The following is a 27,424-nucleotide window of genomic DNA, read 5'->3' as shown; positions in this document are numbered from 1 at the left end:
TCAGACATTTTAACATTAATTCAAATACGTTTTCCTTTTCCCTGTGGTGGGACCGGTAGCCTCAGAGAACTTGGTTACGGTGCCACATGGAAACCAGGAAGTAATCACATTCACATAATCAATGCGATGTTACAATTTTCCTCTAAGACTTTTTTTTTTTTTGACTGTTGTAAAGCACAGAAGAATTTTCTACTTTTGAACTGAAGAACTTTCAGTCTTCTGTCTCCAGATTCATAATTAGATCATCTTTAACATTTTAAGGCATGATGTGTGCAATCGCAGTATGAAGGCTGTTCTAAGATGTACACACATCCTTTGCAATTCCAGAATGCATTGCGACAACTTCAGTGAACAAAAAAGTGCTTAAATGATCAAAAACATATAGTCTTTTAAAAGGTTAAAAAAAAATCTAAAGCTTCAAGTTTCATTTGCAGTTCTACATCAAGCCTATGAATTCCATATCATATTTAAATGTAAAAAATAATAATATGTTTAATGTAATGATGTGAGGCAGTCATGCATAAAAAAGAGAGTACAAACCAGAAGATAGCAAACATCCTACTGGACATCAGAGTGACAAGTGCATTGTATATCATAGCCTCCCACAAAATTATAAAACTGTGTGAATCCCAAAGCTTTTTTTTGTATCTGTTAACAAGCATTTTGGTTTAATTAATTATATTTCATGCCTATATAGTGATGGGTTCAGCAACTCTGCAGATGCTTTAGTGACCTATTGATGCCAGATATCAATATTCATTTTCTCAGAGGCAAGTGTTGAAAATATATCTTATGTGCAGTGGTTTGTGATAGATATAAATAATTAAATAATAATAATAATAATTAAAACTAAAATTACTTTGGAAAACAATGAATGTGAAAACAATTGTAAAAAAAACTCTCAACATCTATGAAACATCAGCAACATTAGCAATTACTTAAAAAACTACTAACCAAATCTACCAAAATCTAATCTGTATAATCAGACAATCATAAAAAATATGTTCAAGCAGAGCATTTTTGTGTCATTAGTTAGAGCTAGTTTGGTATTTATTTATTTATTTATTATTTTTGCAACAGCCATGATTATAATTCTGATTGTTCTTTTATTTCAATTAAATGATTCAATTGTTATATTTAAAATACATGGACTGAATGTTTTATATGGTTAAAAAAAAATGTCCTCATAAAAGTGGAAAAATAAATAATAATAATAATATTTCCAGTGGGCGAATACTGGGTTGGATTAAAAAAGTAATCAATAGAGCAGTGCCTGCCTACCTTTTTCAGCCATCTCGGTTCCATAAATATTTTTCCCATTTATTTATTTATTTATTTATTTATTTATTTATTGTAACAAAAAGGTCTCTTGCTTATCAGAAAGGAAGAGGAGGGAACCGGATGAACAACCATGAAGACTTTTAATCAGACGTAACACAAACACTGACGCACATACACAACTCTGCATGCATCCATCTCTCTCTTTCTCTCTCTCTCTCTCGAACTGGTGTCTCCGGATCCTCTTATTCCCTCTCCCAGGAGATTGGGATGATCAGCGCCAGGCGTCCATCCTTAAGGCCCATATTCAGATAAATACAAATATATAAATAGTTTGATAAACGAAGCAGAACGACTGGATGTGATTCATAGTGTGCCATGGGAGTGGACGGTCGCTACGAGACTCATTTGGCGCACTTTGTTTGCCGCCATTCTATGATTGGTGGATCTTTCTCTACTGGACTATGTGTAGTGTAGGTCTTCCCAAAAATAAATGTAAAAATAAAATAAAAAAGTTAAAATTATGCATACTGATGGCTTCAACAGAGCCATATACCAATGATTGACAACCTTGGAGCTCATGGTAAGTCTTTAAATATTTATAAGTATTCTATAAAAATGAATGTGATTTTTACTTCCAGAACACCACTACTGTTGGCAAAAAAGGTAAACAAAAAGGCCAAGTTCATGTCATACCGAGAGAAGGTTGAAGGTTGGCTGTCCATGAGAGACCACAGGCCAGGCAGTCAATTGTACCTGAATAGCATATAATGTTGGGATCCCAAAAAATTAGGTGTTTGCACCATTCTGTCCTGTGTATATTGTGGATGTGTGTCATGAATAGTCTATCGCTCTCTGTTCACTGTTTGTTTTCTGCCCAACAAGTATGATCCCAAAAGCAGGTAAACAACCATTAGTTCTCGTGAAAATCTGTCTAAGCACTCGATCGCAGGGGTAGGTTGGTTCATCACGGACTCAATTAACAAACATGCTGCATACTCATAGACAACACGCTTCACCCTGATGTGTAGATGGGCATTGCTGGAATCACAAAGTCGTCTTTTGAGCACTTCAGCCATGTGCAAACAAACCAGTTCAACTACAGAGGCAGTAGGGGATTCAACTCCTTTTTTTCCCTTAGCCAGTTGGTGCGGTTTGGATTTTGCATGCGTGATTAAAAATCAATGTTCAACCTTTCTGCTGTAATCTCTGTGTGAGCATTTCTACCTCTACTAAATGCAAGTGCACCAATTTTCACAAACAAAAGACACATGCTGAAAAGCCCTACGGTATAAAATACAGTGAAGGCCCGTGTGGCTCTTGTTGCTTTTAGTGTTAAACAACTCAAGTTCTCGCGTGAACCCGCAAGCCACCGTGAACAAGCTTAATAGCACTCCTGAATGCAGAACTTTGACCTCAAAGCTGACACACATAGACTAAAAGCCACAAAGAGTACAATTTTGATTTCATTGGATTCTTAAAGGAATAGTTCACTCAAATGTACTCATATACCCACCTTTATTTTCTCTCAAATTAGTATGAATTTCTTTGTAAAAAAAATTAATTTCCTTGGTGAGATCATGATTTGAAATTCGATTACACTTTCTTATGCTTGACCAATGCAAAGAGTGTGTACAGAGTGTATAGTGCATGTACATGGGGAGAGATATTTGCATTATATTTCAATATAAATATCTTTATTTGTGTTTCGCAGAAGAATGATGATATAATTATCATTTTTGGGTGAATATTTCCTTTAATGATTTGTCCGCAGGATGGAATTTGTCCAAGTTCTGAAGTAATGGTTTGTTGTCTTCTGTTGAGGATCTATGCAATTTTTTCCTTCTCAGCAGTGATCCAAACCAGTTCCGCTCTCCACCACCTGTTCTCTGGGCATGCAGCACAAAAACTCCCTTGAGTCCAACAACTCCAAAATCTGCAGTTGAATTAATGTTCTGTGATCATGCCTGGCTTCGACCGCTCCAGTTTACTATTCGAATAATGAATCAAGCAAAGGCTTTTATTTCTGTCATCAACAGTGTTATGCATGTTAATGTGGTTAGTGTTTACTTGTCTTTGTTCGGCGCCAGCACTAATTACGATGTGGTCTAACAATAGTTAAGACTAGTTCAACCTCACCCTTCTGCATTATTCATAATAATTCAATAAAAAAAAACACATGAAATAGTTTTGTGAATGCAATTTTCTTTCCTCTGATGATGTATTGCCTAATACAGGAAGTTTGGGGTTGTAAATGTTGAAGTGCTTGTGCTTTATTATTATTATTTTAATAGTTACATTATTTTACCATCACAACATGGAAAAGCATTGATTTGTTACTTAGTTATTGCAGGTTGTATTTATTATATTCTCATAAATAATAATAATAAAACTAAATGTTTTATTGGACACACATTTAAATACACCCCTGCAAACAAGATAAAATATTTATTGACCAAAAAAAAAATGTGTCTTCCAAACTAGACATACCAAATCTCATCTACTAAATCTATCTTAAATATTGTTATTATTTGACACCCCCTCCATTTTTTAAATGTCAGTTTGCACACCCTCATGTTGTTAAAAAATGTGCTGTTATTTTTGTAAAACACAAAACACGACTCTTTAAAGAATCACCTCTTCACATGTGTCACTCAGCAAAAAGGACAAAATAAAACAAAATTAAAGTCATTTATACCGACTTATGCACTATATTCAGTATTCTGAAACCATAAGATAGCTTTATATGAGGGACAGATCAAAATGTAAGTTGTTATTCACTGAAAATCTTCCACTCCACTGCAATTCTCAGAACTCCTTCTCAGTTCGGCATATTCCAATAGGCACACCCACATTCAGTTATGTGAGAACCAATGACACGTGGTGCCAATAGTGCTTGTCATAACCTTTTGGGGGCCCTAAGCTAAAATCTGTGTGGGAACTCCTGTCAGTATGTTCATAACACATTATTTATAATGTCTTTGACAGTATGTGGCCCCCGTTGTGGATCGAGGACCTAGAGGGAGGACAGGCTGTGGGTGCCAAACACAACAATCATGCCACTGTGCTTCAACACACAATTTTTTTTTTTTACATGGATACAAATAATATTTCAGAGCTGCAGTGGAGGGGGCAGTTATCATTGGTTGTCCTTTTTGGAACTTGACAAGCATGGTCACCATGAATGGCCTTTGTAAGGAATTGTATTTCTTAAAAAATTCTAATTTTGTTTACAGCACACGTGTGTAACAGCATGGGCTTGGAATGACATGAGGATGAGTACACAATGACGGTATTTTCATTATTGTATGTACTATTGCTTTAACACACACACACACACACACACACATATATATATATATATATATATATATATATATATATATATATATATATATATATTCATTGCTCTAAATCTGCGTTCATTCCACACAATGCACCCGACTTCCTCTCAGCAACAATGACCTTACAAGAGCTCGCCTCATTAATCTGACCCCCAAATAACCCAATCACTTCCCAAAGGGTTCAAGCCTTCCTGGTGACAGCCATGCAGTACAACAAGTCCCTGGAGAAAATCAGGGCACCAGCCAATAGAATAGGTAAATAGCCCTGGCATTTCCACACTCTTAATTCATCAAACTTTTCATCCTCTATTTTCTGTCACATATAAAGCCATAGGGGCTGAGGACATATGGAAAGGAGGTGAGCGCAATTGAGTGTTGTGAATATTTCATAACTGGGTTATTCTTCAACTATGGGCACTAGGGATGTGCCTGAAGTCAAATACCTGATTCTGCCAAATACCTTATTCTGAAAGGCACGAATAATGTATTCATCCGAATAATATTCATTATTTATGATTTATGTCTGATTATCTAAAAAGCAATAGGATAAAGAGACATTTTAAATAAACTTATACAAAATTACTATTAATTTATGAATATGTGCAGCCAATATTTCTAAAGTATAAACCTGGTGAATCAGAATGCGCCAAAAGGATTTCAGATCGAATGGGCGTGATCTCCGTTTGCGGTCTCTGTTAATTGTGCACGTCTGGAGCTTGTCAAGTGTAGTATTAACTAAGGGTGGTTTCACAAATAGTACATTTTAATTGAACCGAACCCAGTTTGGTTAAAGTGAACCCGGAAAGGGAACCAGCCGTTTCCACCAGTTTCTTTTTTGGTCCTCTTCACATTATTGTGATCTCAGACCCCTTGTTGTTTACACAATGGCTCCTTAAGAACTCAGACCCAGTTTCAGCTACAGCTGTCATGATTATGATATTTGGCTGACCATACGTTTTCATAAATAATTGTGATTATTATGATTGTCATACATATGGTCATACTTCTTAAGGTTTATGCTTATGACAGATAAGCCTAGAACTCATAATAAAATGGGGTTATATGATTACTTTTAAGGTTTTATAAAAAAATATATAATTTTTCATAAAAAATGATTGCAGGGATACAATTACATAAAAAGTAATATTTTTTATGTTATAAGTTATGAAACCCAGACAACACTGACAATTATATTACATTACGCAATAGTAATAATGTATACTGTATTTATGTCCTAAATTCTTCACTCTCTCACGTTAAGGCTCTCCGATAAAACCTACAAGCTCTTCTTAAGGAAAACATTTGAAATTCTATGTGCATTTGAAAATTAGTTTCTTTATCTATAATCTCGAGAGTAATGGTGCAAGGAAGCATCTCCTCCTGCTTGCCATTTACATTTGTCATTGCGCAAATAAAATTAAAGTGAAACTATAAAAAAAAACACCTCTTGTATTTTCTTGGGAGTTTGGCGTGAACCTCCATAGACGGTACACCCATCAGAGCACTTTAAAGCGGTTCATCTTAACGTGCTGCTCTGAATGTGTCCTGTCCATTAATTTTAGGTGCTCAAATAATACAACAAGAATGGAATATTAGACACAAAAACACGTCATGGTAATCACGGTTTATATATATATATTCACTTTAAAATTCCCATATGTGGACAGTAAATTGTGACTGGAAAAAGAAGTATGTAATGCAGCTATGTATGGCAAGCCACGAGGTACTTATGTCATAAAATGCAAAGCGGGCTGGTACCTCTTCAATTTCACATCGCATCGTACCTCTATAATAATGTTGTTATTCATGCACAGACAAACAAAAAATTATGTCTCATATAGATATTAATATCAGGAGAAATTAACAACATATTACACAGTTAATGTAGCCTACAAATTCAGCTTCATCTGGTAAGAAAAAAATAATAATAAAATAATAGATTTAAAAAAAAATTATAGTAGTAATTACAATAATAATAATAATAATAATAATAATAATAAAATAATAATAATAATTATTAATATTCTTAGGATATTATTATGAAAAGGCATATACAAGGCATATTTAATTAATAGAAACTATAAATGTAAGAGTAACACTTAACACTTAGTTGTGACATGTGTACAGTTTATGCCCCGCCCACACACGATTATATCCAAATACTGAGACAGATAAATTTGTCATATGAACAAATACAGATTCAAATACAGATAATGGCTTCACTGCACACCCCTAAATGGTACCTGTAGCCCTGTGGACTTTTAGAAAATAAACTTTTCACACTCACACAAATTAATTTCATTTGTCAATTAACAATGTCCAACAATGGGTAGCCTTTACATACATCAAAGGAGAATTCTGTCATTTTCCCCTGAATCATCATGCATAAATATCAGCATAACATATCTCACCATAGCATTGGTTCTGTGGAGGATGTGACAAAGGTGGACAAAAAAAAGGTAGACTCCTTGTCTTGCAAAGAGTTATATAGCAATTTATGCATCTCAAATACAACCAAAACATATTTTATAATACATTATAATAGTAATATTATTTTACATAAAATGGGGGCTCTTCCGGGATACTATATTATTATGGAAATATTATAGTTACAAATTCAAAAATATTATAATTATATTGTATTATACATATAATGAATATCAAAATACAATGTTCACACTTTTTGCACCATGTGAAGAATTTACAGCTTGACTGAAAAAAAAGATATTCGGTTAACATGTGATATTTAACTAAAATTATATTTGTGTCCTACACACATCACAAATATGCTCTTCACTCACACAACCTTATATATATATATATACAATAATTTTGCTTGTTCTCAGCCTTTTGGCCCACACTATATGTTCTACACATTGTCTGATACTAAAAATTATGTTGTTCCTGTCAGAAAGAATTTGCAGAGATATTGCTGTAGGTGAGCTTATTTTGGTGTTTGGCATACTCCTTTTAAAAAATTTACAAAAGCTCCATTTGGTTGCAAAGGATTTTGTAAAATGTTTACCCAGACAGTGTGACCTGTTTGTTGCAGTATGAGTGACTGTGCTTCTTAGTGGTCCTTGCTAAGGCAATCATCACTACTGCTTATATAATAATTTGTCAAATTTTCACACAATACATTCTGTATTTGTAAACATATTTTAATGATGAATTTCACATTTTAAGATTGAAAGTCTGTTTTGTAATGAATTCTAATTTAATTACAAAATGAAATAAAGATATATAGATGTGCCTGTTGTTAAATAAACGGCCATCTACATCACAGCATACCCAGTGATGCCTCATTTCATAAGTATGGCTATCATGCCCCTAAATAACAGACCGGTTTACAAAGATAGACTTCCCCATGATCGGTAGTGTGGAGTGGTGGTGCCGTAGTGGGCTAAAGCACATAACTGTTAATCAGAAGGTCGCTGGTTCAATCCCCACGGCCACCACCATTGTGTCCTTGAGCAAGGCACTTAACTCCAGGTTGCTCCGGGGGGATTGTCCCTGTAGTAAGGGCACTGTAAGTTGCTTTGGATAAAAGCGTCTGCCAAATGCATAAATGTAAATGTAAATTATCGATCTATGCTGTAGTTTATTTTTGATTTTGGTAAGCATGTTTATGATCATTTCATAAAGTGTCGGATTCCTGCCGTGCTGTTGTATGTAAGACAAGAACAAGAGGCTAACATGGCGTTCCACAGCAAGGGATTGAACAGCATGCAAAACTTCTACATTTGTCTTTGAAGTGCAGGAGCTGCGCCTGAAGAGTTCATAATTTCCCAACCTTCTTTGCAAACTGACTATCTAATGAGGCTTTCTAGACTCTCATTCTCGCCCCCACTTTCTCTTCTCAACTCTTTCAATTTTACTCCTCTCTCTTGCATATCATCTCCATTCCATATCATTTCAACTCGACATAGCTCTCTGAGAAAAGATGAAATTATGAATAATCTCTGTTCTCTACTTAAACTCAACCAAATCTCTATCAAACCTTCCATGCCCTGTTCAATTCCTGGGATTTAAATCTTGTGAAGTGAAGTAGTGAAGTGCATGAAAAGTTGTGATGGGAACCTTTTTAAGTTCTTTTTGATGGGGCTAAGCAATTTAATGAAGGCCACAATGAACCTAAAGCCTTTTTTTATTTCACAAAGTCTTTAATTATTTATCAAATGTGTCTGGGAGTTGAAAGTAACTGAAACGCAGCGGTGGCTAAAGGTGGCAAAGCATCATTATTGTTGCTTTACAACAAAGGAAGCAAATTACCTTCCTCCCACCCCTGGGAACTTGCTTTTGTCTTCTTCATTGCCTCGTCCTTCGCCCAGGAGTCATCTGCTGATGTCAAAGTCCAAGCAAACTCAGGATAATATCCTGAAACCACATGGTCACATGACTTTCCCTTTTTGTAGCAATCTGATAGAGAGAGTGAGAAAACAAAATATAATTTTAATAAAAACATGAAGCTGTGTTTAAATCTCAAATTATCTGGACACTTCTGAAACTCCAAGAAAATTCAATAACCAGATATCTTGAAAATGTCTGGATGTGTACATGACTTTGCCTCAAACAATATCATAATTATACCAAAATTCCTGTTTCCATGCGTACGTATGTAAAAATATGAAGACACATCCTTTGAGTCACACATGATCCTCTTTGGAAAACTATAAAATCATATAAGATAAGATGGTTCATCTGGTTCTGTACATACTTGTGCATGATTTAGTGCATGTTGTCACAAAAGCAAAAGGCAAACACACCAAATAATCAGATTTTTGCATCTCACAGTATGTATAAGAATGAATGCTTTGTATAAGGTATATGTGTTTCAATATGTGTCTGCCAAAGAAAATGGGCTTTACCAGCTGAGTCTTGGTTCCTTAGTTAAACATAGTTAAACATAGCTTAGGGAGTTTTTATTTTCCACTTTCAACCTTGACTTCTTCACAGGGGTCTGCAGGGCATTATTCTTTATAAAGCCGCTTTGGAACAATATATATTGTGAAAAATTAACGTTTTGTATGAGGGTGGTATCTACAGTATAAGTGGGCAGCAAATATGAAAACTGTAAATTCTTCCATAATTACAGTCATAAATTAAGAGTAAGACAGAGTGTGATGTCAGGTGACTGTCACATATGGTTTTAATTCAATAATGATGTGTTAAACAAAATAAGCATAGATTATCTCATGAGCTCATCACTTAGCTCTGACATGTTAATAGTTATATCACTTGAATTCACATAATCTTGAATGTCAAAAGTCATTCTTTAGAACGGCAAAAGCACTGAGCACCATGACGTTGAACTTTAACGTGATTATTGTGTCACTGTTTGGTTTCCACCTTCTCCTGCTGTGAAATCAAACATGCAACATTGTTCCTATGGTTTTGAAAGCATTTGTTTCTTTTATTCTGTATTTTTGGAATGGCTTCCAAACCACATTCACCTGGAGTATATAAAAGCACCAATGGGACCATGTTGTTTATCAGAAGACTGCCGCTTGAATCCCTAGGTCCCGAACAAATTTGCGAGCTTTCTGTTCTCTTGCCTGGTCTGTGTGTGTGTGTGTGTGTGTGTGTGTTTGTGTGTGTGTGTGTGTGTGCTGGTTTGAGTGGTATACAAGGACATTTATTAGGTTAAAAACTGGTTATTACTAGGGTATTATGCAATAAATATGGTTTATGAGGACATTTCTTGTGTCCCCATAATTCAAATCGCTTAAAAACATACTAAATTATGTTTTTTTGAAAATGTAAAAATTAAGTTTTTTATGAGGTTTAGGTTTAGGGGTAGGGTTAGGGGATATAATCTATAGATTGTACAGTATAAAAATCATTATGTCTATTGAGAGTCCTCATAAAGATAGCCGCACCAACGTGTGTGTGTGTGTGTGTGTGTGTGTGTGCATGTGTGTGTTTCCCAGGTATTTACTGCATTAATTGTTAAGGAAGTCTCTTATAGCTCAGAAGGCATAATGGAATCGATAAAGATAAGTATTTTTTTTATAAAACTGGCTACATCACTGTGATATAAGACACCAGTGCAAAATGTATTATTAACAATTATAAAATTATAAACATTTAACAATTATACAATTATTACATTTATAAACAATTATGTAATTGTACATTAGTCTAAATGTGGGCTGTTTGTGATTATTAAAGCACATTAAAGTGATTGTTCATAGGCATTGACTCACCCTCATACCATCTGTGAAATGTATTACTTTCTTCTGCAGATCACAAAGAAATATTTTTAGTAGAATATCTCACTCTGTAGGTCCATACAATGCGACTGAATGGTGGCCAGAAAGCTGAAGGTCCAATATGCACATAAAGGCAGCATAAATGTAATCCATATGACTCCAGTGGTATAATCCATGTCTTCAGAAAAGATATGATAGGTGTGTGTGAAAAACAGATAAATATTTAAGTCCTTTGTTACTATGAATCTTCACTTTCACTTCCAAATTATTCTTTTGTTTGTTTAACGATTCACATTATCGTGCTTATCGCCACCTACTGGTTAGGGCTGGTGGAGATTTTTTGTAAAAAGAATACTTAAATATTGGTCTTTTTCTCACCCACACCTATAATATCACTTCTGAAGACATGGATTAAACCACTAGAGTCGTATGGATTACATTTATTCTGCCTTTATATGCTTTTAGGAGCTTCAAATTTCTGGCCACCATTCACTTGCATTGAATGGACCAACAGAGCAATTCTTCTAAAGAATATTTGTGTTCTGCAGATGAAAGAAATTTATACACATCTTGGATAGAACGAGGGTGAGTAACTGATGGGAGAATTTGAATGTTTGGGTGAATTATCCCTTTAATAACGAATGAGCAGTCACAGGTGTGTGTGTGTGTGTATATAGTTTTACAACGGCTTTGAATGTGGCTCATCTAAATAGAATTTAGAGTTGGAACTGTTCATTTTATAAATATAATTTAAGTATTAGGCTAACTTTTCTCTTATGTTTAAAATGATGAACAAAATGATATAATAGAAGCAAATAAGACAGTTGTGGACATACAGGGAGAGTGCCGAGCTTTGCAATTAATAATGCTAGCTCAGATATTTCTGCCTTGAAAGAATGTGATGACACATTTTTATGTTCAAATTGAAATCCTCTTGATTGCACATTTTGGTATCTTGGCAAATATGAGCACAAGACCATCTGTTTGTTTCAAACAATGGAAGACAATGGAAGTGTTGTGTTCAGGAAACCTGTTTGAAAAAAAGTAATTATTGCTAGTTCTATAGAACTAGTTCTAGTTCTGAAATACATACTTCACCTATAAGCATAGAGTCAGTTTGCTCTCAATTTGATAGGAGAAATAGCTGACATATTGTCAACATTGAAATGCAGTTCGTAATTTGCAATTCCAGTTGTGCGATATATGACCAGGAATGTACATTAGGAATGTAAATAGGGTTAGAGATTTCATTTGTGATTTTTGTTCAGATTGCACACCATGCAATAATTTCATTTTCTTAATCATCTTAACCACTCCCTCATTCAGAGTTTATCTTTAAACAAATAACATCACATCTTCTTAGTTAAGAGGCCATGCGAAAATAAATAAGGAGCTCTGTCTGTGAACAAACAAATCTGCGGTATTTACACCAAGCAGCAGTTCATCTAAAACTGGGTGATGTGTGATTGGCTTTCTTTCATTTTAATGCCTTAAAATTGTCCCTCTGGACACATCTCAGCCCAATTGAAGGGGATCTATCGATCTGATTGCCCCAGGAAGTTATGTATTTCACCCCAAAGAGGCATTCTCTGCCTAACAAGATTAGGTTTACAAAATATGCTGCATTTGAGCTGGTAAATATTTTAAGGCCTAACATTAGAGGAAGTGACTGATTTTGAAGAACAATCCAGAGCTTTCTTCCACTTAGTGATTATCAATCACAACTGCAAGTCAAGTCAAGTCAAGTGGATTTTATTGTCGTTTCAACCATATACAGTTAGTACAGTACACAGCAAAACGAGACAACGTTCCTCCAGGACCATGGTGCTACATAAAAACAACAAAGGACCAACATAGGACCACATGAGACTACACAACGAAATAAAATACCTATATAAACTACCTATATATACCTATATAAAGTGCACGTGCAAACATGTGCAAAAAGTACAGGACAGTACAACAAATTACTGACAATGAACAGGACAATAGACAGTGCAGCGCCGACCAGTACTCAGTAGTGCAAAAAGATGACAGTTTCTAAAAATGTAAACATAACATACTATGAGATAATGTTCTATGCACATAGCAGTTATTGAGGTAGCAGACAGTTATAAAGTGACAGTTATTAAAGTGCAACTCAGGACACGTGTGTGTCAAACCAGTCTCTGAGTATTGAGAAGTCTGATGGCTTGGGGGAAGAAGCTGTTACACAGTCTGGCCGTGAGGGCCCGAATGCTTCGGTACCTCTTGCCAGACGGGAGGAGGGTAAAGAGTTTGTGTGAGGGGTGTGTGGGGTCGTCCACAATGCTGGTTGCTTTGTGGATACAGTGTTTTTTGTAAATGTCTTTGATGGAGGGAAGAGAGACCCCAATGATCTTCTCAGCTGTCCTCACTATCCTCTGCAGGGCTTTGCAATGAGTCATTTGATAAAAAAACATCAGATGAGGGTGTAAAAATGCCAGGGGGAAGCTTAGGTCTCAATCATATTTGAAATTATGCAAAGACTCTTTTCAAGGTTGACGTTTAGGAACAATAAGTTGAGTGTTCGATCATCTTGCTATGGGCCCTCTCTTTTACAGGTCACTAATTTCTAGTGTGAGGGGATGAGTGATGTATTGACTATTGACATGATACAGGCTAAAACATATCTTAGCCAACCCAATATTTTCACAAAAAAGTGCAAGCAAGTTTTAAAGTGGTCATATCATAACTTATACATTTGCCTTGATCTTTTAAGATAAAAGGGTTTGATATGCTTTGAAAATATAAAGTTCTGTAAGTTTCAATCCTTAAAACTTCTGAAATCCCACTTCAAAAAGACCATTAAGTTGCAAAACTGGCTTGTTCTGAGCTTCTACAATTTTCTAGCTAGATAAATATGTTAACACATCAACATAATTTATTCCAAGACGTCAATGAAAGGTCGGAAAATGGTCATGGAGTACTGAATTATGACATGTTAAGGTGCAACAACCCTTGACTAACATTATAAGTGGACCTCATGGACATTGTGTCCTTGGTCTATGAAACCACACGCTTAAAATGGCATTTTTCCACTCATTCCAAATGAGGCTGAGGGAAATGATTCAACAACGCCTATGACAAGTTGGAAGTCATAGGATATGGAAGTGTTGCATGCCTCCTGCACCACCATAGAATTGATGACTTATGAAATGGCCAAGGACACAGATTTGATTGGCCATGTATCCTCATTTAGATCCCTCACTTATCGTATGTCTTAATTCCCTGAATGCTTGATCATATCCCTTTTGACATCCCTTGAAGCAAACACTAAGAACCGCTCAGTCACAATGATAATGGAAATAACTGCAATGAAACTCTTAACATCTCATCTGTTGGCATCAAACAACACACATTTCACTCATTTAAACACAAAATTACAAGGTTTGCATTTCAAAATTTTAAATGTGCATACATGCACTATACACACATACAATATACCATATATGTATGTTATTGTACAATAATGGTGTATACTAATTATATATGTTACCATATAAATACAAACAAAAATTATATTGGTATTTACACTGTTGTTTTTAATAAAAAAATTTGTATTCATTTTTTTTCCCCATTTTTCTCCCAATTTGGAATTCCCAATGTGCTTTTAAGTCCTTGTGGTCGCGTAGTGACTCGCCTCAATCCGGGTGGTGGAGGAGGAATACCAGTTTCCTAAAAGTCTGAGACCGTAAACTCATGCATCTTATCACATGGCTTATTGAGCGCTTTGCCACAGAGACATAGTAGGTGTGGAGGCTTCAAGCCATCCATCGCAGCATCCATGCTCAACTCACCATGTGCCCCACGAGAACGAACCACATTATAGTGACCATGAGGATGTTACGCTATGTGACTCTACCCTCCCTAGCAACCAGGCCAATTTGGTTGCTTAGGAGACCTGGCTGGAGTCACTCAGCATGCCCTGGGATTCAAACTAGCAAACGCCAGGGTTGGTAGTCAACGTCTTTTACAACTGAGCTACCCAGGCCCCAGAGATTTATTAATATTAATATTTAGCCTCTGTAAACATAATTTGCAGTAGTGTGAAAAATGAGATCCTTAGTGGAAAAGTGTTGTTAGCAAATTACAATAAGGTTCTTTTTAACATTAACATTAAACATTAAAAAAATGCATATTGTATGATGAACCAACAATGAACATTTGTTTTTTTCTACAGCACTTATTAATTTGGTTAATGTTGTTAACAAAATTATCATAATGCATTTTACAAAATGTTAATATACAACTTTTCAACACAGACTAATAAATGCTGCAAAAGCAGTTTATTATCAGTCCATGATAAATATTGCATTAACTAATGAAAATGAATACAACCTTAATTTAAGATGTTTATCAATTCTACAGTTTTGGCATTTTATTTATTTATTCATGTTTTAAAATCAGCAAAACAGTTTAGGTTAAGTGTTAAATTGACAAATGCTTTTGTTTTATTAGTGCACTAGAAATAGTGCAGAATCTTAAATATTTTGGTGCTGCTTTATATTAGGTCTCTTTAACCACTATGGACTAACATTAGCATGCATACAATATAATGTATTTATTGTGTAACTACATGTTTTTTAGGCAAATTTCTCACAAAATGTACATTTGTTGCTGCTGAGGTTGAGGTACAAGAAGGTTTAGGGCTAGGGGTAGGTGTCAGGGTTAGGGTTGGGGTAGGGTTAGGTATCGGGTTAACAGTGTAACTACAAATGTGATTAAATGTAGGCAGGCATGTAAGTACAATACAGAAATATTCATTTACATGAAGTACCTTGTATCAAAGTACAAATTAGTTAATAACACCTAATATAAGTGGGTCCAATATTTATTATTCACTTTAAAAACTTTTCTTTGTTTTACACTTATATATATATTAGGGCTGTCAATTGCAAAAAAAAATAAAAAAAAATATCTAATTAATTTCATAGTGTCCCGATTAATTAATCGCGATTAATCTCATATACAATGCACCGAAATTTCCGCCACCGAAAAGTTTCGGACAAAAAATCCTTTTTTGTTTTTCAAAGAGAAAAAAGTCTGAAAATCTGACCTGAAAATATATGCCTCCCCTCCCCTCATTGCTCAGGTTTCACTCTCGATCAATCTAGCCATTATCACGGTGCTATCAAGCAAAGGCCGATGTCAGCGGTGTGGAAATACTTAGAAAACCTCATCACCTGGCCAACACCATCCCTACAGTGAAGCATGGTGGTGGCAGCATCATGTTGTGGGGATGTGTTTCTGTGGAAGGAACTGGGAGACTAGTCAGAAAAGATGAATGCAGCAATGTACAGAGACATCGTTAATGAAAACCTGCTCCAGAGCGCTCTGGACCTCAGACTGGGGCAAAGATTAATCTTCCAACAGGACAATGACCCTAAGCACACAGCCAAGATAACAAAAGAGTGGCTATGGGACAACTCTGTGAATATCCTTGAGTGGCCCAGCCAGAGCCCAGACTTGAACCCGATTGAACATCTCTGGAGAGATCTGAAAATGGCTGTGCACCAACGCTCGCCATCCAACCTGATGGAGCTTGAGAGGTCCTGCAAAGAAGAATGGGAGAAACTGCCCAAAAATAGGTGTGCCAAGCTTGTAGCATCATACACAAAGTCTTGAGGCTGTAATTGGTGGCAAAGGTGCTTCAACAAAGTATTGAGCAAAGGCTGTGAATACTTACAGTATGTACATGTGATTTTTTTCGTTTTTATTTGTAATAAATTTGCAAAGATTTCAAACAAACTTCTTTCATGTTGTCATTATGGGGTATTGTTTGTAGAATTTTGAGGAAAATATTTTATTTAATCAATTTTGAAATAAGGCTGTAACATAACAAAATGTGTAAAAAGTGAAGCACTGTGAATACTTTCTGGATGCACTGTGAATATATATATATATATATATTATTATTCCTGCTTGTTCTCAGCCTTTTGGCCCACACTGTTCTACACACTGTCTAATACAAAACATAATTGTAATTCCTTTTAGAAAGAATTTGCAGAGATTTGCCTAGCATTGCTGTAGGTGAGCCTATTTTGGTGTTTGGCATAATCCTTTAAAAAAATTTACAAGAGCTCTATTTGGTTGCAAAGGATTTTGTAAAATGTTTACCCAGACAGTGTGACTTGTTTTTTGCAGTATGAGTGACTGTGCTTCTTAGTGGTCCTCGTTAAGGCAATCATCATTACTACCAGAGTTGGGAGGTTTTTTGTTAAAATGTATTCCACTACAGATTACAGAATACATGCTGTAAAATGTAATTTGTAACATATTCTGTTAGATTACTGGTCTATAAGGTATTTTAAATACTTTGGATTACTTCTTCAGTACTGGTAGCTTTTTTTCACTTGTTTTGACTATAAAAACTCCGCCAGTACAGTAAGACAAAAAACACATGTTAAAAATGCATTCTCTGAAATACCTAAATATCTTATGCAGTACTGTAAATCAAATTGATCTTGTTTTAAGGATTTTTAGATATTTTTTACAGGAAAAGAATAAAAAAATTATCAAGAATATGATTTTTGCCCTAAAATCAAAGATCTTAATAGAAAAGAAAAAAAATTATGATCTAATGTGACTTTTCTTGATAAAAAATATTATCGTGCCTGGTAACATGTGCATGTAAAATTGCTAGAAATAGCATTTTAGCTTAACATAAAGCTGACAAGTTACACAAGGTTTATTTCAATTTCTTCTGCTCCAAATGTTCTTCTCTGTTTGCTCGTATGAATGTAACACTTCATAAGAAAGTGTTTCACCGCTATTCAAATGCACTTTGGATCGCATCATTAATTTGTATAAATGTTCTCCATATGAAAGTACTAAATATTAAATGAAACAAATGACAATAAAATGCAAATCTCTTCAGTAATCAAAATATGTTTTGAATGTAAATTCAAAAACAATTTGTAAAGTCTATTTACAAATTATTTAAATTGTAACTGTAGTGGAATACAGTTACTTATATTTTGCATTTTAAATACGTATACCGTTACATGTATTCCGTTACTCCCCAAACCCTGACTACTGCTTATATTAGGCCTAACTTTGGTGTATAACTCGGACATTAATGACATCTCAAATCATGTTATTGAGAAGTTTAATTCAATGATTGGGCACACAAGTTTTGACTGGTGGACAATGGCAGAAAACTCCTGAGACTTATATTGACGGAGGGACCCAAGCCATATTTATAGACCAAAATATCATAGAGACTTGTGGTGGGTTTTTGAAATATGGGTAGTATGCAACCACTTAGCAATGACCTAGCAAACACTCAAAACAAAATTCCCTGGCATCTTAAAATCTAGTTAGAGATTATATTATAATGTATAGCATTATAGCTCAATGCATTATTTAAAATATTAAAAGACCGTTTCAAGCGTCAACGTGGTCCATTATTTTCAAATGCATGCTCCTAGATCCACACCAAAATATTTTTCTATACTTTGTAATGTTCCTGAGTGTTTGTGAAGAACCTAATTATATGTAAAGTTTTTTGTTCGCACGTAGCTCAAACATGTATGTCACCCCCATATAAGGTAAAGAACTATTTCATTGGTAGGGGTCCAGTGGAATGTGGTTTTTGGACCATATAGCAGAATGCTGGAACAATAAACGTTGAAGAAAGGATTTGATACTGAGCCGTATCGAGACGGGGATTGCAGATCAACAAATAAATTAAATACATTGGATGACAAAATTATCTAACAGTTTGGGGGCTCGTCCGGGATTTCTCCAGACAGGTAAGACTGATTTAAGTATCAGGTATTCCTGTCTGATGAGAGATTGAATAAAACTTAATTTAATTTGGCTCGATAGTAACTCCGTTAATAACTCTGCTCGGGGGCCACTTCTGAGAGACGAATTTGCCCTATTATGAAATAGGAAGGAGGGTTTTGCTCTATTATAATATAGGGAAAACCCCACAACCGCAGCAGTAGTTTTAAGGATATCCTTATTCTGGTATGAATAAGAAGAGGACGGGAAATGTCCTAAGGAAAAGACGGAACAAATTTGATCTGCATTATTGATCTGCAGGAACCGTGTCGATCGGGAAATTGTTTGTATTATTATTATTATTATTATTATTAAAAGGGTGCCATTGCGGGACAGGAAATGTTATCGAAGTAAACTCCAAAATAATCGATGTTTTGCAATAAATAAGATTATAATACTGAGCCATCAGCAATTTGGCTGGGTGGTCAGAGAAAGGAAAAGGAAAAGGAGGAAACAAAAAAAGAAAAAATGTAGTTAGACCATTCAGGAGTAAATCCAAAATCTATGGTTAAAAAAGGGTGAACGGACCCTCAGTGAGATTATAAATATATAGTAATAGTATATATAGAATCATACGATGAGTGGAAGAAAATAAAACTATTCTGGGACATAGGTCCTGAACAAAATGCAAAGCTTTTTAGGTTTACTGAAATTTTGTCGAGCATGGGTGCCAAACTGCTCGTTATATGACAACATCCTGAGAGAAGCAACACTCTCAAGGGCTGAGGAACCTATCAAATGGACTGCTGAAATGAACATTACTACCAAACCATGATGAACCCTTTCATCTGTACGTGCACGAGGCAACAGGCACAGCAGCAGCAATCCTCGCTCAGTCCCATGGCGGAACATATAGGCCAGTGGCGTACTTGTCAAAATTTTAGAGGCAGTCGCTGTGGCAGCGGGGGCGTGGTCAAGCGCCCGTCCGGGAGAGAAAAGCGGTAAGGGCGCTTACACCTGAGCTAAATTAAGCCTAACACCTGTGTCTAATTGCAGTAGCGTGAGGAGAGCGGATAAAAAGCAGCAGCCACAGAACATCGGGAGAGAGAGAATTACGGACATGTCCGTCATGTGTGTGTTTATGTTTGTGCTTTTGGTTTAAGTTTACATTAAAATATTATTTATGTTGACAAGCCGGTTCTCACCTCCTCCTTGCCCATCGTTAACAGTGTTACAGTCGCCAAAACCTCCCTGCATATTTGTGAGCAGTGACTGATGCGGCGTTGATGGTACAGCATGCAGAACGTATTGTACTCTCACATCCATTAGTTGTGCACACCTCTCACCAGGTAGGAACAATCATGCACAACATTACCACATGACAGCACAACATTGATCGGGTATGAAGTTATTTTATTGGCTACTAAACCAACTAAATAAACCAACTTCCACTGTACATGGCCCGACATTATCATTACACAAATTGTTGACTCAAAGGTGAATTTTCTAAATGACACACATGATTGTTATGCAGGCCGGATGTTTCATCATTCGCCCTGGAGGAGGGGGACCATTGGTATGTTGATGGGTCCTGTTCCAAGCCAAATGATTCCTGTTCCAAGCCACATGATTCCGTATACTGGTTTGGTTATGCTGTAACAGAACTTCTGAATCGAATTATTGAAGTTTATTCACCCATATAAATCTGCACAAGCTGCTGAGTTGTTTGCATTGATCAGAGCATGCCATTTGGCTAAAGTTAAATCAATCAATATATACACAGACTCGAAGTATGCTGATGAGGTAGCAAAGTGGGCTGCAAGGGAAGTTATGGTAAGCCCAGATCTGAATCGAGCTGAAGATACTTTTTCCATGATACAATCAACACTGTGGTAAAAGACAGTGACATTAAATTGTTATAGGTAAATCCATCTGAATCTGACAACATTGGGCCTCAAATTAAGTGAAATCAAACTTATTGCATAAATGGGGTACAAAATGCAGTAAAATGTATGTCTTGTGTCTTAATATGCACACAGAACAACAGACACATGCCTACGAAGCACGACTCATTACCACACTCGGAACTGCCATTCTAAACGGACAGAAGCTTTCCTGTGAGGTAAAATTATAAAATGGTGAAAATTTGGCAAAATAAATTATACAGAGATTCGGCTGACTGAGCTCAGAATGTCACCATCCTCTGTTGTTAATCTCTCCATTTGAAATACTAATGGGTAAGCCTTTCCCGACCCCTTGGGGTCAAAGGCCGTGCTAGCTTTCTCTCCACAGGTGACAAGGAGGTGGTGAATGTAGAATATGTGGATTCCCTCATTAAAATATTAAATGGCATAAATTATGATATCTCTCTCTCTCTCTGCCTGCAGAAAGCCCAACTCATTTGTTCCGAATCAGCAGGTTCTGGTGAAGTGTCTGAAACCAACGAAGTTAGGTGAACCAAAGTGGGCCAAACTGTACTGCCGGTGACCAGAACGGGGGTGCTAACTGACCTTCAACCACAGTGGATCCACGCAAGCCACGTGAAGCTTGCTCCGGAGGAGGGCCTTACTGATTAAAGGTGAACGGTGAAAGCATTGGAGGAGCAGAACATGCAGCGCCAGTGCCCAACTGGGAATCTGTGAATTAGAAGGACCTGAGGAGGGACCCGGAACAGTCAACATGAAGACATTCCTACTGACACTCTGCATATTGCAGGTGTTCGTGCTTGCCTATACCCGTTCAGTATCGACACAACAGCAAGGAGTCACAAGTGTAATTCCAATTCCTAGAAATAATGTATGATGGTTTATGTTTTATGGTAATGTTATAGGAAGATGTTTCTGTTATGAAGGTACGGGTACGTGAAGGTACGGGTAAACTCCCGGAAACGAAGGTACATAGAAGGTGATGCCTCAAGTGACCCTGAAGTATATCTAGACTGTGTTGGACAGCCAAGAGGTATTAAATGTTTGGATTAACTCTTGGCTAAAGATGGAGGAGGAATATGTAAAATATTTGGTGACAAATGCTATACATACATCCTGGGTCACATTGATGATGATGATGATGATGATGATGGTGAATTCATGAAGGTATGAAAGGAAATGAATAAGTTGAATAAAGAATTAGCTGATAACATCAGGGAATATGGGGACATTTTTCAATGTGTTTGGGTGGTTCGCACCCTGGATGTCTTCCATTATATCGATTGCCATATGCATTCTACTTATGTTATTATTTGGCCCATGTTTGCTACTAATGCAAAAGATGAATGTAATGATAAACAGGCATAATATCGCCATGCTCCATTATGTGTGTACCTAATACTGAAGTTGGTTGAGAAGGCTATGTGATCCTTTCAGGATCAAAGTGGGCATTGTGGAATAAATAATGCTTCTCAATGTGGCAGGACGGGTTATCACCCCTCCCACTTGTTTGAGGTTTGGCCAATGGCCGGGCACCTGTTGCGTATAAAGAGCACGGGCTACCAGTTCATTGATGTGCGTCATTTTCCGGGGCCGTGACGTCATCTGCGCGCCCTGCTGTTTTCATTGCTGGAGTGCAGTGTTGACTGTGTTGATCGTAAAGACCGCTAAAGCTGCTTATCCACTGGCTGTGCTGTCTACTGAGTGTGTACTCCTGGGAAGTCGAATGCGGACAATCGAGACAGGTAAGGGAAGGGTTGTGTGCGGCGCTTTTGGGGTACTTTTGAGTGGGTAACTGACTAATCTGTATGCTTCATGTAGTGTAAGCTCTATCGGCGTTTCCTGCCAATGAGTTTTGTCGGAGACATTTGGCTCCATCCACCGCATAGTTTGGGATAGTGATCCTGGGACAGCATGCTTTGCTGTGAGTATATTGCTCGAGCGTGAAGCTAAGGGTGAATTAATTGCAGTATAACATCTTCTGTTTCGTTTTAGGCATGCGCTAAGGGCAATAGCGGCGTTCGAATGAGTATGTGCTCTGTGCCTCATCATAATGTGCTGATTGCTCCAACACCTGCGCTTCAGCATAAGTGCTGTTTGCTTTGCTTCATCATAGACTGCTGTTCTGTTTCCACTGTTTATCCCGCATCCAGCCCGGGACTGATACGCTGCTCACGAGCTCTCATGTGTCTTAAATTGAATGTGTTGTACTGGGCGCAGTGATTTATTTAGTGCTTGGGGTATCTTTTGTGTCTTTTGTTTATTTCTTTAATTGATTTCAATGGTCAAGCAAGTGTTAAATTTATATCTTCGTTTTGAATTTAATGGTGATTTAGAGAATTACTGTATTACAGTATTACTTATCAAAACAGTATAAATTTGTAACTCAAATTTGGTTGAGTTACACAGCCGAATCCATTTTGACCATTTGTTTTATTTTGCTTTGCGTTTATATTGTGTCTTGTCATTTTTTGGGGTTTTGAGTTGGGACCAACTGGTTGGTTCCTTCTCGGGATTGTATTAATTTATTATATTGTTGTATGTTGTTTTCTTTGCATACCCATGCTCTTTCTTAATGTCTTTTTCGTTTGTTGACAGGACCTGGGCACCCGGGGGCAGACGAGTGATCTTTTGGTGGTGGCATACTCACTGTGTGTCGTGGTCTGCTCTGAGTGAGTTGCTGAGTGTGTGCTAGTGTGTGTGTGTGTGCACTGGTGAATAGTGATTTTTCCTAAGGGTGATATCGTGAGACTGCCCCTGTTGGTAAGCCCGGGTTCCTCTGTTGCCCACGATAAAATGAACAAGTGGATGAGAGTGATTGTTGGTCAATGCCTTTTTTTAATTACTGTGTTTTTAACTAATTAATAAACTTTTTGTACGATTACCATGGTCTCTGATTCCGTCTATGATTAGGATCTGCGTGTGCCTTTAAGTTAGGGGTTGTTAAATTCTTGGGGTGAAATTCCTCAGGTGGCGTAGTCGGAAATAATATCAACCGGAGTTGAGCGTGGGTATAACTTTTTGCCCCGCCCGACTCCATCTATAATAGAGCTGCCCTCACGCGCTTTGCCACATCAACAACTTCTCTGGTGATGTAATGTGGAATAATGAAGGCCTCTTTCAAACTTCTTTGTTGGGTGCTACAGCTGCTCCCTGCTCTAAAGATGTTCTAAGGAATGTGTTTTTGTCTCTCACGTTTCGCACGTAGCTCAAACATGTATGTCACCCCCATATAAGGTAAAGAACTATTTCATTGGTAGGGGTCCAGTGGAATGTGGTTTTCTGGACCATATAGCAGAATGCTGGAACAATAAACGTTGAAGAAAGGATTTGATACCATTTGTGTCTGTCAGTTCTTCCCTCAGCTGAGCCGTATCAAGACGGGGATTGCAGATCAACAAATAAATTAAATACATTGGATGACAAAATTATCTAACACCAACCATGTTATAAAAAGCAAGTGATTATAAACTGACAATCTGCCATTTTACTCGTGATTTGTGTTAAAGACCCTGTGAAACCAAAATAAAAATTTTGCTTCATTTAGTCCATATATATTAGCTTCAGGGTCATCTATATTCCAGTTGCGCTGATGATTTCTTCGCAGGGCACTTAAAAGATACAAGAATCAATTTTGTGGAGTCTTTCCAAACAGAATGTCCAATAATAATCACAGTAGAATTCAGTTGTTTAAGTGAGTGAGACCATTATCACCTTTCAGCCCCTTGAAGCCCTCAGAGTGGATGGTAATTGTCTTTGAAGGGAATATGGCATAGGTAATATCACTTATGATTGGAACGCGGGAGTTAGACACACTGAAAGTGTCTCGAGTTTTATATTTAATGCAGCCAATTTTCAGAGGTTTCTTAGGATTTACAAGTAAGTTTTTTTGCTCTTTCTACATAGTGTAGTGCAATTCAAAACATTGATATGTTGTAATGTTTTATTAACTTGTTTCTGATTCATCTTCATGACTTGCACAACAGCTCCTGCCTCGTCATTAGTGAAGTCCGCAATGCGCTATTTTTGTTTGTGATGGGGTCAGTTTGATTACTGTTCGGATCTCATTCATCGGAAAAGTGGCCGAACTAGGTTGATATCGCTCAGTTTCCATTCAGTATTCACAGCACAGCAGCATGGTGGATAGAGGAATGTGTGTGTATGACTGCACTTATTGGCTATTTTAAAAAGTGCCACAAGCCATTCAACAAATCCTACCTCAACTTTATTTTTCAGTAGGAAATACACTCACAGACCACTTTATTAGGCACACCTGTACATCTACTTATTCATGCGATTATCTAATCAGTCAATCATGTGGCAGCAGATATGGGTCAGGAGCTTCAGTTAATGTTCACAAATACACGTTGCATGTACAGTCTGAAATGCAATTTTCCTCGTTTTCCATCGCCGGACACCAATTCCGATTAAACTTCCATTCGCATTTGAAGGAATGCAATTTGATGGTTGTACAAAGTAACGTTTATTTTTAACAACGCTATCAAAGTGGGTATCAAGTACAACAGCGCCGCTATAACACGGACCACCATCTTGATTGTTTGGTTGGATAGATCACATGACTGCATCACATGACAACAAACACATCATAATTTTCAGATTTATCCGTTTTCATAGTCCACACTACGACGCGTTTTCAAAAAGCTCAGTTTTATGGACAAAAAGAGCATCTCAGTGTGGATGGAAGGCCAAAACAGAGAGAAAAAGATGCGTTTTCAAACAAAAACAAAAACAATATAGTGTGGACAAGGCCTCAGAAGATAAATAGCTTTTCAGCTTAACAATAATGCAGCCTCAACAGGTGCATGTGCAGGACTCTGTATCTCTTTTACTCTGGCTAGGTTCCTCCTTATATCACTCTCCCCAGTACTTTCTGCAATCAGAAACAGATGTTAGACATTATAGCACTCAGATGTTTGCACCCATACCGCTTTCTCTGTCTCTGGACGAATGCTCGACCACACCCCCGCCGCCACAGGCTGTAACTCCCCTTGCTGTTTTTATCCAGAATAAGCTGCAATTTGGACACATGGAGGTCAATATTACCTGGAGAAAGCTATCTATTAGCATTACTATTCACCTCAATGGTAGTTGATGCCTCCGCTGGACCTCCTGGATGCCATCCTTGCTCATGGGTATTCAGTTTCAATTAGTATATAGGTTGGTAAATGGTCTGCACTTATATAGCGCTTTTTTATTAACCTTAGAGGTTACCAAAGTGCTTTACACTGTGTCCCAATCACCCATCCACACTCACATTCACACACCAATGGCGGCAGAGCTGCCATTCAAGGTGCTAGCCTGCCATTGGGAGCAACTCAGGGCTCAGTGTCTTGCCCAAGGACACTTCAGCATGTGGAGCCGTGTGGGCCGGGATTCGAACCACCAACCCTGCGATTGGTAGCCGACCCGCTCTACCATCCGCAGGTAAATCATGAGTTCAGATATCGCTGATTGTCTGATAACGATTAAAGCATATTCTGCAAAAGCTGTAATTTCAAAGGCAGCAGAAAGGGGAATAAAGAAAGAAAACATTCCAAAACAATCAGTCTCTAGTATAATATCTACTATAATATAATGGCATGTTGGTGATTTATATACTGCATGCAAAAAGCTTTATTTCATCACAATACATGGCTACTTTTGAATGGCTGTCAATGGAGAAAGATACTTTTTGCTTGCAGAATAGGGTAGCTATGGCATATACAACCAGACTAAATGTATGCTAACCAGCCAAAACGTTTCTAATACCGTAAATCAAATGTCTGCCTACGAGAGATGTAGAATGCAGTAAATACATTTCTCGATTGGTAAAAGAAAGGATTTGTAAACACAGGAAAATTTGTCATCATTAGTCCACAGCAGTTTAATGATAAGCTAAACCAAAAAGGTATTTAGGAGTCTCTTACTCAAGTTATTAATGTTGACTCATTGTAAAATGATTGGACGCGTTTTGATGCACAGATAAACACCTGCAACAAAAGGAATTTGCAGGCTGATGACATTGGAAAGTCAACAGGCAAAATACGAATATTAATGGTCTGGCTAAATTGCTTCAGCAGGGGATAAATTATGTGACTGATTCATTCTTGGTGTTTCAGTTAGCACAATGCAGATGCACCTTTTTATTCATTTTTGGTGGCAGGAAGACTTATAAATAGAGTTTGCTTTTAGTTAATGAGGCTGCAATGTCACAGTGACCCCGGACTCCTTTATCACACAAGCTGAGAATGAGAGCTACTGTAGCACACATGGGTTTGTTAAAACGCTGCCAGGTGTTACCATCCGAATACAAATTACTACTCACAGCTCAGCTATATGGAAGCCCAGGAGTCCAGGATGTCTTCGCTGTGTCCATGGCAGCTGGTAATCGTGATGCTGTCAACAGAACAAGCCTGCCGACCTGCGTCCTAACTGAAACATGTGCAGCCACCGCCATTTGCCTCAGCCTACTTAACCGCTTGAGGTACCGAGCGAATGAAGAATACCGCCAGATCCTGTACTAAAGCACCTCCGTGAAGTTGGCACCCAATATAATTAAATCTTTACCAAATCTATACCATTAAAAAATAAAAGTTTGTGCTGGTTCGGTGTTTGAGATATTAGACATATTTTTGACTGTGTAATGTCACTTTCCACCCCATGAGGTCCAGATCAATCCAAACTGGTGCCGTTCATTTGTGCTCGGTTTGTGCTGATTTGTGCCGTTAAAAGAAACACTAACAACTTATCTTCCTTAGATATAGCAAGAAACTTTTTGGGAGCAGTGACGTCACTCCAAATCACTCTGAACCGGTTTGTTTGTGCTCGATTTGTGCTGTCAAAAGAATCATCATAACCCATAATCTTAAAACCTTTTGATCTAAAGGCTTATGGTCAAACACTTGGGATTATTTCT

The 27,424-nt window shown here is 37.1% G+C and overlaps 1 protein-coding gene and 1 long non-coding RNA gene across 2 annotated transcripts in view; one reads left to right on the top strand and one right to left on the bottom strand.

Moving 5' to 3' along the window:
* LOC127662397 (ALK tyrosine kinase receptor-like) overlaps positions 1-27,424 on the bottom strand; it is a 643,215-nt gene that overhangs the window by 369,329 nt on the left and 246,462 nt on the right. The window contains exon 3 of the mRNA XM_052153544.1: positions 8,895-9,041. Within this exon, the coding sequence (XP_052009504.1) occupies positions 8,895-9,041 (147 nt within the window). The remainder of the gene's footprint in view (positions 1-8,894; positions 9,042-27,424) is intronic.
* LOC127662412 (uncharacterized) lies at positions 21,998-22,519 on the top strand. The gene is made up of 3 exons (XR_007972886.1): positions 21,998-22,253; positions 22,330-22,432; positions 22,504-22,519. It is a non-coding gene; the product is annotated as an uncharacterized LOC127662412 (long non-coding RNA).

This window comes from Xyrauchen texanus, chromosome 22 (assembly GCF_025860055.1).
Source record: "Xyrauchen texanus isolate HMW12.3.18 chromosome 22, RBS_HiC_50CHRs, whole genome shotgun sequence".
In the NCBI taxonomy this organism is placed as follows: domain Eukaryota; kingdom Metazoa; phylum Chordata; class Actinopteri; order Cypriniformes; family Catostomidae; genus Xyrauchen; species Xyrauchen texanus.
Note: the sequence above shows the minus strand (reverse complement) of the source record. Positions and strands in the feature narration are given on the sequence as shown.